Source organism: Equus asinus, chromosome 6, assembly GCF_041296235.1.
Source record: "Equus asinus isolate D_3611 breed Donkey chromosome 6, EquAss-T2T_v2, whole genome shotgun sequence".
Lineage (NCBI taxonomy): Eukaryota > Metazoa > Chordata > Mammalia > Perissodactyla > Equidae > Equus > Equus asinus.
In genome coordinates this window covers 17,600,665-17,615,730 of record NC_091795.1, presented here as the reverse complement: position 1 = coordinate 17,615,730, position 15,066 = coordinate 17,600,665, and the positions used below count along the sequence as shown (strand labels likewise).

Genomic DNA, 15,066 nt, shown 5'->3' with positions numbered 1-15,066 from the left:
AATTGCTCAAATTCTCTAGAATTTTCTCAGGGGCTCTATTTTACTGTGTCAGGGTCTCCACAAGCGACCCTCTTCCAATAACAAGTCAAGACGTGAACCACAGAGCACTTCCCACACACACGTCTGCTCGTGTGGCCCCTCGGAGCCCAGCGTCAGAACTCCCACCAGCTCCGAGGGCATGGGGTGCGTGTGACAGGAGTTGGTGCCTTGGACTCGAGAAGTAAAGGACTCTGAGCACAGAACACAGGTTGTGCACCCAACACTCAGCCATCTTGTCAGTTAGGTCAGGTGGGCAAAAGTCATCCTCCAGGAAGGAACAGAAAAGCTGACCATACCGGATGAGGCTCGTCCCAGGTGCTGTGCGCTCTGGGCCCTGGGTACTCTCCCAAGGCCACAGGATCAGCAGCCCCGATTCTGCTGCTGGAAGCGTTTGTCCCCACCGAGCTCTGTCAGAAGTCAGGGACCACGCAATGCCAGGAGGGGTGCTGTGGAGGGGACTGACCAGCACAGTGAATGTGTGCCCAAGGAGAGGCTCACGGTCCCAACTCTAAGGGTTGCTGACTCAAAAGTGAACCACTCTGTGAGTTAGAGTAGAGGGCATGTCCCGTGTGTGAGTGTGTGTGTGTGTGAGTGTGTGTGTGTGTGAGTGTGTGTGGAGGCTGGTTAAGGATGAGATCCTGCAGGGAAGGGCAATGGCATCAAGGTGAAGTCAAGAGGACCTTACCCCAGGGGGCATGAGAAGCTCAGAGAGGAGGTCAGAGGAGAAAGACCAAGCCCCCGACACACTGGGGCCTCCCAGACCCCAGAGAACAGGGCTGAGGGCGGCCTGGGGCTGAGAGGCAGGGAGAGCAGGAGGCAAACACGGAGGGGCTTCTGCCAGCCCCCCGAGTTCTGTGTGAGCCCCACCCCCTCATGTGGAGGACCTCAGCTCAGCAAGTCCACGGAGGGGCTTCCTTTACTTGCTACTCGCTCATCCACTCATTCACTCATTCATTCATTCATGCATTCATGCATTTAACAGATGCACAGAGTGACCACGACCACGGTCAGCACTGAGGGCAGGTCCATCGAGGGAGACAGACTTTATTCAAAGACACACACGAATAAATGGAGCCTACCTCTCCCTTCCTGTCTTCTCTCTTCCAGTCCTGCTACCAGGTCCAGTGGAGCAGCTCTGGGTCCAGCAAGGGCAGAGTCAGGTCCTGGTGACAGTGTCGGGGCCCCAGTGAGGGTGAACACAGCTCAGCACCTCTGCCCAGCAAAGGGGACCCAGAAATCTGCTCAGGACCCCCCACTCTGAACCCAGGGGAGGTGTCTGGGGGGAGTCAGAAGACTCTTGTGTGGGGACCCCCTACCTTTCTGTCAATTATTGGGAGTCTGACCTCTGAGGCTGCTCCCAAGGTGAACATGGGGAGTGACATTAAGGCCACCTGACTCAGTTTACCTGCTCCAGTTGCTCTGCCCTCTTGCGCCCTTCATGAGCAGGCTCCCTCCTTCCAGGGGACCTATCGTGCCACCATCCCTCCCAAGGCAGCTTAGATTGTGTCCTTTCATCTACACTGACGGCAAACCCAGGACTCAGGGGCCATGAGTCTGTTTGTAGAGAGAGGGACAGAGATTTGGGATTCACAGAGAGAGGAGGGCGTCCAGGTCTGTAGCTGATGTTACCAGGGCGAGGGTGGCCTGGGAGAGGCCCTGCTCAGCCCTCCCTCCACTTCCCGAAGTCCCTCCCCGCGCAGTCTGCTCCCCGTAGCACCCGCTACCCCTCTGCTCCCCAGCACCGGCCGTGAGCATGACGGACGATCGCTGACCAGTGTCGGCCTCCTGCCCGAGGCAGAGGACAGTCACCAGCTCCTGAGGGAAGGACACTGCCCTAGACCACAAAGCTGGGGCTCTCACACAGGCCTGTCCTCACCTGGGTGGAAATGTTTCCCACCACGACTATACCACTGAATTTACCCTCAGGATGAACAGAAACAAGAAGATTCTGTGAAAAATACAGTAAGCCACCCCTAAGAGACAAAATCTATGGAAATGTAGACCGGACGGGAGAGGCTTCAGTGCAAGACAAACAAAGGGTATTGATGGGAGTCACCAAATAGGGGATCAATGTGGTCAGCCAACAAAACAGGTGTGCACCTGCCGACAGTGAGAAGAAACCGCCCATCAATGGCCCAGCACTTCTCTGGGGTCTCCCTGGGGAGTGGTGGTGACTGTCAGTTTCACCCTCTCTCTGCCCTTGGAGTCAAGGACTCTCTTGTGATTCATAAACATTAGCCAGGTGGGAGCTGGCTTTCCTACCAGTGCACGCTGAGAACAAGTGTCTCAGAGGCCACGGTCTGGGCGAGGACAGGGGCAGACTCGGGGTCCAGATGGGAGACAGACCACAAGCAAAGGCCTCCAGGACAGTAAAAGTGTGCCTTCAGGGTAGGCTTCCAGGTGGAGGTGTTGGGCAAGCCAGGCCCGAAGGACAGAGGACTTAGCCCCACCATGCCACCTGCACCAAAGGAGCATCACAAATGGAGACCAGCGAGGACTGTGGGGCTGGTTCTGGAAAGAGTCCTAAGATGTAACAGCTGGGTGGTTCCTTCCCGCCAGGGCCCTCAGTCCAACCGTCCCTGGCTTATCACCAAGCAGCCACATGGCGGGATGGAGGTTGGAGGAGGTGGGCACAATTATGCGCCAGAGGCTGCCGCCTCCCTGAACCAACATCTTCCCAGACGGTGATGCACTGATACCAATGACAAATCAGTTTTGAAAGGTTTAATCCTGGGCCCACTGGTAACTGGTTCCTTTGACCCCTGTTCCCTTTGGCCTCCCCATCAGGCTGACCAGGGGCAGCTCTGAGCAGAGGATTGACTACTTAGAATCACTCTGCAGGGAAAACCCACAGTACTTGGGGTTCCCAAGGACACGTCACGTGTGCCCTCCACAGCCCCACTCACCCCCAAATCTCACTCCCCCCCTGCCTTGCGCACCCTGCCCAGGAAGGGTTTCCCTTCTTTTATTTATCTTTTTAATTTATATTTTAATATCCCCATTTCATTGATGCAGAAACTGAGGCGCAGTGGCCCGCTCACACTCCCACAGCTGCTGAGGGCCAGCTCTGACAGGCTGGTTGTGGAGCCAGGTCAGGACGGCCCTGCGTGTGGCAGTTACTCAAGGTCACCCACAGGCAGTTCACCATGAAACCTCCTGTGTGTAGGGCCAGCTTTGGAAATGGCCATGAGAACAGTAACATGGAGGGAGAGGAGACTGCCCGGTAGCCTTCGTCCTGCTCGCAGCCACCCCAGGTCTAGAGGAGCAGAGAACCCAAAGGAGGCAGCAATGGGAGGCAGCCTCCCCTCCCCCACCCCCCACTGGCTAACAGGCTCTGTCCCTTCAGAGGAAAGAACACCAAGGTGTGTGTTTAAGACCAAAAACAAGCAAAAGATCCGAACCCTGAAGGACATCGCTCCCTCTTCAGCAGGCACAGGCCTGTGGTCCTCACCCCCGGGTCCATCAACACGACCTTTGTCACCCCACTCCCACCCCCACTACCAGGGTCAGGATGTGGCCTTCATCTCCAGTCCTTCCTCCTTTCCTCTTTTCCTGGAGTGTCTGCCCCCAAAGCCTATGCCCTGAGCCCTCCAAGGGCCTCCTTCAAAGGTGGATCCAGGAGTTTCGGCGTCCTCCCCCTCCTCCTCCTCTTCCTGCCCCCTCCCCTCCAGCCCAACTGCCTTCTAACAGGAGGGGGGCTCTGGGGTGCAATTTCAGGTCAGCTGAGAGGGGCTGGGTGGCCCTGGGCCTTCCTCTTCCACTGCCTGTGCAGATCAAGGTGTGATGGCTGGTGACAAGGCTTTTCTTCTGGCTCCTGCATATTTTTCTCAGGCCCGAGGGCCTTGGTGCCACAAAATGATTCACCACAGGGGTGGTTGCCCCAGTGTGGACAGAATGGCAGCTATTAATGAGCTGGGAGTGCTAGAGAGCCTGGAGCAGAGACTCAAGGCCAGGCCATCCCCCTAGGAAGTCATTATGCTGCTGGGGCCCAGCAGGAGCCAACCAGGAACCAAACCTTCTACCAGAATCCAAACCTTCTACCAGAATGCAGAGGGCAAGTCAGGGCCCAGGACGCAGAGAACCCAGGGAGCTGCTCCTGCTCCTGGGACAGTCTGCAACCTGTGAGGAGTCGGCCACACTTCCTTATGGCATCAGTGCTCCAGGGACGAGGGGCCCACCCACTGTCCTCATCCATCAGCACCCGAGGAGGACACCTGCTGGGGTATCTCATAGGGCCTGCCCTTGGTGGCCTTTGGTCCAAAACACTATTTCTCAGTCTCTGGTGACAAGAAATGTTCACATATTGAGGCATATAGGGTAACTATTCGAGTTCAAAAATGACTTAGCTTGAACTAAAAAGCCTGACTTATGGCCTATCAAACATGCACTGTACATCTGTTTAACCATTTAAGTAAAGAATGTACTCTCTTAAGATAAGAATGCAGACTTCCCCTCCTATGCTCTATTGGTAATGCCAGCCCAAATTAGTCCCTTTTCCTGACATCAGAGTCATGTTGACCTGCTAATTTGCGACTGAATACCTCTTTGAAATTTTGGTGGAAATGTATCCTGGGTGTGTTTAATGTATGTTCTTCATTCTAAAAAGACATAAGACTGTACTGAAACCCATGCTTCTCCGGACTGTGTTCTAAGGCCTTCCCAGGTTATAATCCTCACTCTGGCTCATAATAAACTCACTCCAATTTTGATTTGATTAGGTTGGTCATGGATTATTTGCATCAACAAGACTATCCTCTCCCCCATAACAACATCAAGGGGGTGGGCTGGCCTACCAATGACCACTCCAAACCTCGCTGAATCCATGGGGGCTGTCAGTGCTTATCAAACGCACGTTCCTGGGCCTGCCCTGGACCTAGTGACACAGAACCTCCAGGGTGTGTATGTGACAAGCAGGCCTGAGGGGGCGTGGCCTTCTCAATGGAGCCAGAACGTGGACCACTCACCAGAGAGCTGCTCTGTCACCCTGCCCGCCACCCCACTGCCCAGTCCTGGCCTGGCGGCCGCTGTTCCCCACACAAATAAAAATCTAGGGCTGGTCCCAGGACCTGTTCGGTCACTCTCAAATAACAAAAAGTCTCCAGTCACCTTGGGTCACAGACACAGGCTCATGTTAGTAACTACTGTGTCCACTTCACTGTAAGAATGGAAACTGCAAACCAACTCCAGGTGGCTCCCCCACCCCACCCCACCCCCAAAAGTGCACCCTACAAGCGCTGCCTCCCACCAGGTGACCCTGCTCCTGAGTCCCCAAGCTCCTGAGGGGCATGCGAGGAGGGGGCGCCCACCCAGGAGAGGGGGTGGCACTCCAGCAGGCTCTGTCCACAGAAAAGTTCTCTCCATTCCAGCCGTTCTTTCAGGGGCTGCACTGCACACAGGCTGGGGGGAGGGAGCTGGGTTAATGACTTCACTACCCCTTTCCAGGCATTTCCTCCCCAAATTCTGAAAGTGGGGGGTACCTCCTGGTGCTTTGTGAGAGAAGTTTCCTCTTGGGGCCTGGCCAGAGCTGAGACAAACAGCATCCTATATTAACATCCTGTGCTATGAATGGGGGCCCAGTGTCAGGATGCCCCTGGTTTAGAAGGGGGGAGGAGGAGGAAGAAACAGAGACTGTGGTTCCAAAAGGAATGTCCCCCTTGGGTGGGGACAGGGAACAGGCCAGAAGCAGAGCCCTGGGTGCAGCTGTTGGGGAGGGGAGACCATGGACGTTCCACTGGGGCCTGTGTGGGGTGCACTGGGACCCCACTGCCTGCAACAGCAGCGTGGCCTGTGGGCTCTGGGGGCTCAGAGAGGCAGGATCACAGGCCTGGCTGGGCTGCCTTCCACCTCCCGTGAGGACCCTGAGCTTTCAGAGGGCAGGAGCTCTGGGGTGGGGTGCTGGGCAGGGCAAGGTTGCCATGCCCCACCCTGAGCCATCGCCCTTCCCTGCTCTGGTGGGCAGTGTCCCCGCCTTGGGAGGGGAGGGGAGCCCCATCCTGTTGCTCCTGGAGGCCAAGGGTTTCACATCTGCCCCTCCCAGGCTATTGGGAGCTCAGGCATGGAAATAGGAACTGTGAGTAATCAACTCACTGGACGACAGATTTAAAAAGTAATCAACTATTCTGATACCAGCTCAGCACAAGGCTGACATAAAGGAAGCCATATTGTAGAAAAGAAACCATATTGTAACTTTGAATGACCTATAGCCATCATCAAGGACAACTGAAAGATCAGGGTATAGGGCGTTGCTCCAGTCTCTGACGCATATCCAGTAACATAAAAGACTATCAGGAACTGAGACCAGATGTCTGCCCCCACCTGGAGATCAGATGGAGGCCCCACTGGGATTAGGTCTGTTTTTCAGAGACTGTTAAAATTTGGGTTGTCTATACTTCTTATCCTTCTGGTCGGATACTTGATCATAAAATGTACCTTTAGATGTTGCTCCAAAACTGTTAAGCAAGGTACAAAATTCTAATAACGCAAAGTGTCAACCTGAAGCCAGGAACAAGAGAATATTTCCAAATGAGTGCTAAACAGTTTCATTCCTCTAACCCAGCTCTATGCCTCAATTCAGCAGGAAGTAGCTAGGTCAGTCGTCACCCCAAATCCCTTAAGAATGAGGAATGACCAAAGAATAGGGGGATTGAAACAGGCAAACAGATAGTCATTGATTATTAAGTAGCTAGGAACTAAAGGTTTTTATCCTTTTTGCAATTACTGATTATAGCTTTTAGCTGTTTAGACCACCCATTGTTAACTGTGCTGCTTAGACACTATGCTATCTGACTCCCACTAGGCCCCTGTAGATAACATCTCCCTGGACCCTGGGTCACCACGGTAAGCGGTGTGCTCCTTCAGGTGAATTGGTGAGCTGTTCTTCAGGAATTAGAACCCCTTTGTCCACTCCAGGCCAGTTGAGACCACCAACTCAGCAACTGGGCCCCCACAGACATCCAATAAGCAACCTTTTGATGGCAAGAGACTAAAAATTCCACAGTCAGATCATGCTCACACCGCCGTTTTGTGAGCATGCCTCCTGTGAAGAGGCATGGAGTCTGGCTACGTTTGCACAGATAATCAATTACCTCACCTTTTCTCACTTCCAATCACCCAGCTCCACATTTCAGAGCACTTTGCCCCCCTAATCCATAAATATCCCTGAGCCCCAATTTTCAGGGAAGCAGACTTGAGACTCATGCTCTTGCTTCCTCACATGGCTGCTTTGTGATTAAACCCCCTCTCTGCTGCAACCTCATTGTCTTGGTGTTTGGCTTTCCAGGCGGCAGGCAAAAACAAGCTTGGTGCAGTAACAATTTCACACTCTTTAGACTAGCAGAAAATTACTAAGTCTGATGGTGCCAAGTGTGGCCATGATGAGGAACAATGGGGACTTTCACCTGCTGCCGGTGGGATTCGGGAAGGTCCAGGGTTAGCCTGAAGCTTATAAAATTTGGGGACTTTCTTTATAAAAGGATAAAAAAGGAGTCTGGGTCTTGGAAGGGGCCTGAGCAAGTGGGGGTCCTGAGCTCAATTAAGCTTCATAAGCTTCCCAGTGACTCCGCTCCTGGGCTGTGTAAATTGGAATAACTCTTTTGGACAGCAATGTGGTAACAGCTGGGAAGATGAAGATGTGCATTCCCTATTACCCAGTGAGTCCAATCCTCTGTGTGTCCCCCAAGAAATTCCCAACATGTAACCACAGAGGCCAATACAAGAATGTGCTTTAGCAATGCCGTCTGCAACAGCAAAAAGCCACACCTGGAAATAGGCAAAATGTCCATCATCAGAAGAATGGACAAACAGCATCAATGTATATAAACCTCAACACCATTGCATGGAAAGCTCGCTGCAGAAGGACATGACAGGATGACACTATTTCCATGAAGTGTGAAAACACAGAAAACAGAGCCCCGTGGAGCTCACAGGCAGCCAGGGTGCAGGGAAGGGCTGACCCTGCCTGGGTGTCAGGACCACCATGTCCAGCCTGGGGCTCCTGAGGATAGAGGGAGGGGAGTAAGACAGTGGCACATCCAGGGCTTAGAAGCCACCTGAAAAGATTATTTCCCTCGTACTAAAAGTCAATAAAGCAAAATATTAAGATTTGACAAAGCTGAGTGATAATTACATGGGTGCCTATTAAAGTATTATACATACTTTTCTGTAACATTTGGAATATTTGTTATTGTTTTCTAAAATATTAGTGAAGTCGGCATAACATAAAATAAACCATTTTACACTGACCAGTTCAATGGCACTTAATACATTTTTGATGGTGTGCAACCACCAGCTCCATGTAATCTCAAACATTTTCATCCCCCAAAGAGAAATCCCATACCCATTAAGCAGTTGTTCCCAATTTCCTCTCCCCTCAGCCCCTGGCAAACCACCAGTTTGTGTTCTATCTCTGTGGATTTACCCATTCAGGATATTTTATATAAAGGGAATCAATATGTGACCCTCATGTCAGGCTTCTTTTTCTTTTTTTTTGCATGGGAAGATTCACCCCAAGCTAACATCTGTTGCCAATCTTCCTCCTTTTTTTTTCCTTCCTTTTCTCCCCACTCCTCTACCACTCCAAAAGCCCTAGTACATAGCTGTGTATAGCTGTAAGTTCTGGTTCTTCTATATGAGCCACCACCACAGCATGGCTACTGACAGACAAGTGGTGTGGTTCCACACCCAGGAACTGAACTCAAGCCGCTGGAGCAGAGCACATCGAACTTTAACTGGTAGGCCATCAGGGCTGGCTCTGTGTCTGGCTTCCTTTACTCAGCACAGTGTTTCCAATGTTGTGGAATGTCTTAGTACTTCATCCCTTTCTATGTCTGCATAGTATTCCATTGGGTGAATATATCACAGTTCGTCCATTCATCTGCTGATGGGACATTTTGGTTGTTTCCACCTGTCAGTTACTGTGAATAGAGCTGCTATGAACACACATGTGCATGCCCCTATTCAGGTCCCTGTTTTCAATTCTTCTGGTTATAAATCTAGGTGTGGAATTGCTGGGTCATATGGTGATTGTTTTGAGAAACCTCCAAACTGATTTCAACAGTGGATGAACCATTTCACATTCCCACCAGCAATGTGTGAGGGCTCCAACTGCTCCACATCCTAGCCCACACTTGCTATTTTCCAGTTTTTTGATAACAGTCATTCTAATTTCATTTGAAATGGTACCTCACTGTGGTTTTGATTTCATCTTGCTAATGACTAATGATATTGAGTATCTTTTCTTATGCTTATTGGCCATTAATATATCTTCTTTGGAAAAATGTCTATTCAAGTCCTTTGCCCATTTTCTAACTGGCTTCTTTATCTTTTTGTTGTTGTGTTGTAATGGTCCATAATTAAAAAACCTCTCCCAGGGCGGCCAGCACCTCCTTGGGCCCTTTCATTCTCTGCTCTTTCACACACCAAGCACATCCAGCTTCGTATGTACAAAGTGTGCAGAGGAAACTTAAAGGACTGGCGTCTGCCTTCTTCCTGTTCTCCCTGCTCCCTGGGAGCCACCCCCAATCTAGAGAGGAGGAAAGAGATTGGAGGCAACAGCTGAGGTGCCCAGCATCTCTCAGGAAGTGGAGGTGGGGTCAGCATCTGGGGAGCAGGGACTGCGGTAGAGGAGTAAAAACAACTTCTAAGACAGCTGAGAGGGAAGTGGTCTGGACAAGGCAAAATTATCTCTTCTAAAAGCCCCTGCTATGATAGGTCACAAAACCACCCTGGAGGAGAAAGTTTCCACTAACCCAGGGCTCTGAGATTTCCCACCCCCTGCTGTCTCCTTTCACTTAGTGGGATTTTGGGGATCCTCCTGTTCCCTCCCCAACAGACCACCGTGCCTGGCTGGGCTGTCCCTCCCCCAGGGGCAATCCTTCCTCTGGGCTGGGACACTCTTCTGTGAAGCCAGGTCCCCCACACCCGCCATCTCCTGCTGCCGCCTGAGCCAGCTCTTGTGAAGGCAAGAGAAGGAGGTGCCCCAGAGTCCTCTGCATGAAGCCCAGCTAACACCCTCTCATGACTCTTGTCACAGTGCTCCCCAAACAGCTGCAAAGGCAGAGGAAGCCCCTCATTAGGACACCTGAAGAGACACTAGGAGGACCTTTTGTTGCTTAAAAATCCCTCTGCCCATCACACCTCACCATTAGCCACCATCTCTTTGGTCATGAATCTGCCTTTGTAAACACAGTGGCCTCTGAAGGAACCACCACCACTCATCCTGGGCGCTGTGTGCTCATCTTCAGACGTCCAGCCTCAGGCAAGCACAGGCCAAGCCCTGAACAGATGCACCCAGAGGAGCCAGTTGGGGAAAGGATGTGCCAGTGGGTGCAAGCCCCTCCCCACTCTGGCCTGAGTGTCCCTATCTATAAATGTGGGGGGCAGTGGTGTCCAGGGTTTCTTCTAGATGCCACCTCCTTGACCCTGGCTGGCCCCAGGACTTGACATCACTCTGGATACACCCAGGTGTGGGCTCAACTCAACCCTCACAAATGCAGTGAAACGGTGACACCAGGTGACCTAGGTCCCCTTAGCCCTTTCCCCAAACCCTCCATGGATGACAGAGCCTGCTCCCTTTCCTGGTCACACCCCCCCACCTCCAATCAGGCAAGAAGGAGCTGGGGTCCTGTTTTTAAACAGTCAGGTTTAAAGACAAACTTCCAACCAACTCTTGTGTGGTGGGGGTGCAAGAAAAAGAGCCTCCCCGGCTGCATCTCCGGGCGCCCACAGAACACACAAGCAGCCTCTCCCAGGTAAGGGCCTATGGCCCTTGGGGAGTTTAGGCTGAGCGTGGTCTGAAGTTCCTGACACAGTGAGCACTGTACCAGGAGTCCAGGGTAGGAAGTGCTTTCCGGCAGCTAACAGCTGACCTGTGTGGCTGCAGCCTAAGAAGGAACCAACCACAGGTAGGGGGGCCTTTGGATGGCTCAAGGTCAGCCAAGGCAGGGTACTGTTTGGGCCAGCCTCTCCCCTCCCCCTACTCCACACACAGGGCAGAATGACTGTGGATCAAACGGTCGTCTGTTTTATTATTTCCAGATCAAAGTTGTCGGAAATACATTCTCTTGTCAGCAAGTTTCAAAGGCCAGAAGAGAATCATCCGGATTCAGTTCCTCCTACACCAGCCCAATCCCCAAACCTCGGTTGGTGATGCTCAGGCTTCTTTTGCCGATTTTTATAAAGGAAATCCTAACCCTGGACAAAGCTGGACACCTCTACAAGAATGTCCCTCTCCAATAAGGGCTTCCTCTCCCTCCATGTTAATGGGGTCAGGAGCACAGCTATGGAACCAGGGCGAAACGAAGGACCCTGGCCGGCTCCCAACATCTGACCCATGTTGCCCGCGAATGTGGTTTTTCCACCTAGTTCTGGAGACTGCTTCCCACTTTGTCGTTGGTCTAGAAGGGGCCAACCGACTTGGGTCGGGGGAGACTCTCCTCGCTCCGGCCCCGCCATCCTGATGCTCCCAGACCCAGCAAGTTGTGGATCCGGTCCAGACGGCTGTGCGGAGCCCCCTGGACAGCGCGAGGTTCGACCCATCCCGTCCCCTCCTCGGCTCGGGCGCGCCAGCTACTCACAAACTCGAAGATGAAGAGCAGGTAGGGGAAGGTGGTGAAGACTTTAATGTTGTCATCCATGTTGGCATGCTGGTGTCCAGCTCCGCGCTGACCGCTCGTTTGCTCCAGGGAGCCCAGTGGCTCGGGCGCCCCCGGTTCCCGCGCGGGTTAAGAGCAGAGACGCCAGGGGCTGACGAGGGAGGAGCCCGGGCCGCCGCCCGCCCCGCCCCCAAGGGACCAGCCAGACTGCCTCGGGCGCCGCCCTGAACCACGCGGAGGGCTCACGGCGGGCTTGCCCAGCTGGAGCGCGGGCCTGACTCCTGCGTCCCACGCCCGGGTGCCATCTCCCGTGGGGAGCAGGAAAAGCCGCTTTGACGAAGGGCTTCGCACGCTTTCCCTCTTCGCAGGGGATCAGGATCCCTTAAGAATGAGAACCATCACTAACTAGGCTCCAAACTCCCCACCGGGGCACCGCTCGGGTCACCATTACTTTAACTGTTCTTAAGCTGGGTCGGTCTCCCTCGTCTTTCCACTGGGTGCGTTAATATGGGCGACCTCCGCGTCCGGGATCGCGCTGAGACGAGATCCTCGTCCTGCCCGCAGCTGCAGGCTGGGGGTCTGCAGGGGCGTCGTTCAGACTAGCTCTGGCCACCACCCCTTCTCTTCCTGCCTTCAGAGCCAGCACCACGCCAGGAACCTTGCACACATAGTCTGCTCCACTCGGTGCTGGAGCTTCAGTCTGTCCGTGTGAGGGGAGGAGGCCGCTCTCAGCCCTGCCAGCCCCGGAGGAGGGCGGTGGAGGCGGCGCTGGGGCGGATCTGCATTGAATCCAAGGGACAGGAAGGGCCGCCTCGAGCAGATCCCTGCCCTTCTCTCAGAGGGGGCGGCCCTGCGTCTCTGCGGTGGGAGGACTCCCTCTCCCCGTGTCTTTCCACTACCTGTTTTTTTGTTTTCTGGACCACAATTTCTTTATTTTTTTTACTTTATTTTTTAAACAAGTATCACACTCCAGGAGTTTGCCTGTTTATTTTAGTTTTTCTCCTACAGTCCTAAAGCTGAAAATCTGCCCGCAGTCCAGGGCAGCCCCAGCTCAGACTCCCCAGCACTTCTGAGGCTGCACCCACAGCCTCAGCAGGCACAGCCCCCTCTCCCCTTCCCTCTGCACAGCTCTGTTTCCTTCCCAGTCCCTATGGAGAGAAGTAAGTTCCTGGACACATTTTCAAAAAAAGACCCATGCCATGAGCTGTCCATTCTGACCACGTACGGAGAGGGACCAAGCATTTGAAATGAGACCATCCCACTGCGCCTCTGTGAGCCTCCTCAGGGCTGCAGGTGTGGTGGCTGGAGACCCAGGGTGCTATTGTGCCAGGGCCCATTGGCCCCAACAGCTCCCCAGGGCAGGACCTGATGCCTGGATGAGACTTCCCGGGCACAAAGGGCTGTGAGATTGTCAGGGGCCCTCCCCGCAGCTCCTCATCCTCTGAGGGCATCATACACCATGTCAGCAGAGCCTGCTGGCCCTGGGAGGACATCTTCGTCCCGAGGAGACTCTGGTGGGGACAAGCCACAAGCCGCCCTCAAGCAAATCCATCCAAAGCTGTTTGGCAATTTCTCTGTCAGTATTCACCAATTAAAACACACAAAGATCTTCTCAACTCTTAATGACCTCTTCAGCTGGTCTTGGAGTTTTTCGTTTGTTTTTGGTTGGGTTTTCTGCTGGCTGTTTCAAACCTTTGCTGCTAAATTCCTCAGCCTTGGGCCTGTGACTCTGGGGAGAAGGCGCAGCTCCCTGGTGCAGCCCAGTCAGGCTGATGGGCTCCAGCCTCATTTGATGAGGCCCAAGAGCCACAAAGGATTTAGGAAGGGCCCTTTCTCTGTGACCTTCATCTCACCTGCCGTCTTTGCTTGATGTTCCTCTTCCTGACCACACTCTACCCTCTGCAGGGCAGCCCCCACCCCATCCCCATCCGCCTGTCTCCTTCCTGCCACATCATGTCCTCAGTGCCCAACCAAGACCCCAGCCCATGCACGGTGCTCAGTAAGTACCCACCCTCTGCCGGGATGGACCCAGCCTTGTTGGTGCTTGACTGCCCGAGGAGGAAGCACAATGACTCTGTTTCAACGTAGAGTGTGGTCAGTAGAGACGGTCTGTCTGCATGTCACAGAGCTGCCCCAGGGTGCTCTGGGCCACGAGCCTATGATGCAGGGGGTTCATGTCCATAAGAAGACAGGACCACACTTTGGTCTCCAGCAGGACATGAGAAAACACGCTCAGCCCATAATGACTCACTGCAGGGTCCTCAGTCCTCCTAGCAGCCAAGTGGGTGTGAGCATGGGGTCAGTCTGGGAGGATCTGGGGCTTCTGTCAAAATAACAACATGGCCTGGGGTGGGTTTCTACAAAGTAGGAACTAGAAAGTGACGATTGCTGTGCTAGCCTGAGGGTGGAAGAGGTCACCTCCAGCTGGTGTGTTGGGGGAGGGAATTGGGTGTGGGAGAAGGGACTAGGGGACCGGGACGTGTTCAAGGAAAGATTCATGGGGCAGGACTTGCCAGGAAATCATAGTAGGTGGGATTTACTTTTGGGGTCTGTGGAATGACCCCCATTTTACTGATGAGGTGATGGAGGCTCAGAAAGGTTAAGTCGCTGCCCAAGACCACACAGCAGGTGAGTGGTGGAGCTCAGCCTTGAACCTGAGTGACGCTGCGCCTCCACAGCTGCAAGCCCCTGATCAAGACCGTACTTAATGGATGGATGGATGGAGGAGGAAGTCGTGGTATATACACACAACGAAATATTATTCAGCCATAGAAAACAAGTAAATTCTATCATTTCTGACAATATGTATGGATCTTAAAGGCATTGTTACTATTATTATATTATATATACTATATTATATTATATTGTTATGTTATATTATATTATATTATTTTTATTATATTATTATCAAATGTCAGGCAGAGAAACACAAATACTCTATGATCTCATTTATATGTGGAATCTAAAAAAAAAACCAACAAAAATCCTACCAAACTCATAGAAAAAGAGATCAGACAGAGATGGGTGCTGGGAGGTGGGGGGATTGGAAGAAGGTCAAAAGGTACAAACTTTCAGTTCTAAGATGAATAAGTACCAGGGACGTAGTGTCCAGCACGGTGACTACAGTGAACACAGCTATGTGAGGTGCAGGAAAGTTGTTAAGAGAGTAGAGCCTAAGAGTTCTCATCACAAGGAGAACTTTCTTTTTCTTTTCTTTTTATTGTATCTGTATCAGATGATGGATGTTCAGTAACCTATTGTGGTAATCACTTCACATTTATATGTAAATAAAACCATCATGCTGTATGCCTGAGACATACAGTGATGTCAATTATTTCTCAGTAAAACTTGGAAAAATTCAAACAAAACAGAAATAAAAAAAAGAACTATGCTTAAGATGAATTGTTGTGAATCAAATGCCATGTTGCAAGCAGAC

General features: G+C 52.4%; 1 protein-coding gene across 2 annotated transcripts in view; it reads right to left on the bottom strand.

The window, feature by feature from the left end:
- The window catches only part of LOC106838524 (myelin and lymphocyte protein-like), a 106,125-nt gene extending 93,717 nt beyond the window's left edge, over nucleotides 1-12,408 (bottom strand). The window contains exon 1 of one of the 2 annotated variants that reach the window (XM_044772888.2): nucleotides 11,613-12,408. In XM_044772888.2, the coding sequence (XP_044628823.1) occupies nucleotides 11,613-11,672 (60 nt within the window). In that variant the 5' untranslated portion in view covers nucleotides 11,673-12,408. The remainder of the gene's footprint in view (nucleotides 1-11,612) is intronic. The other variant, XM_014852696.3, reaches the window with a different exon arrangement.
- Between the last annotated feature and the right edge of the window lie 2,658 nt (nucleotides 12,409-15,066).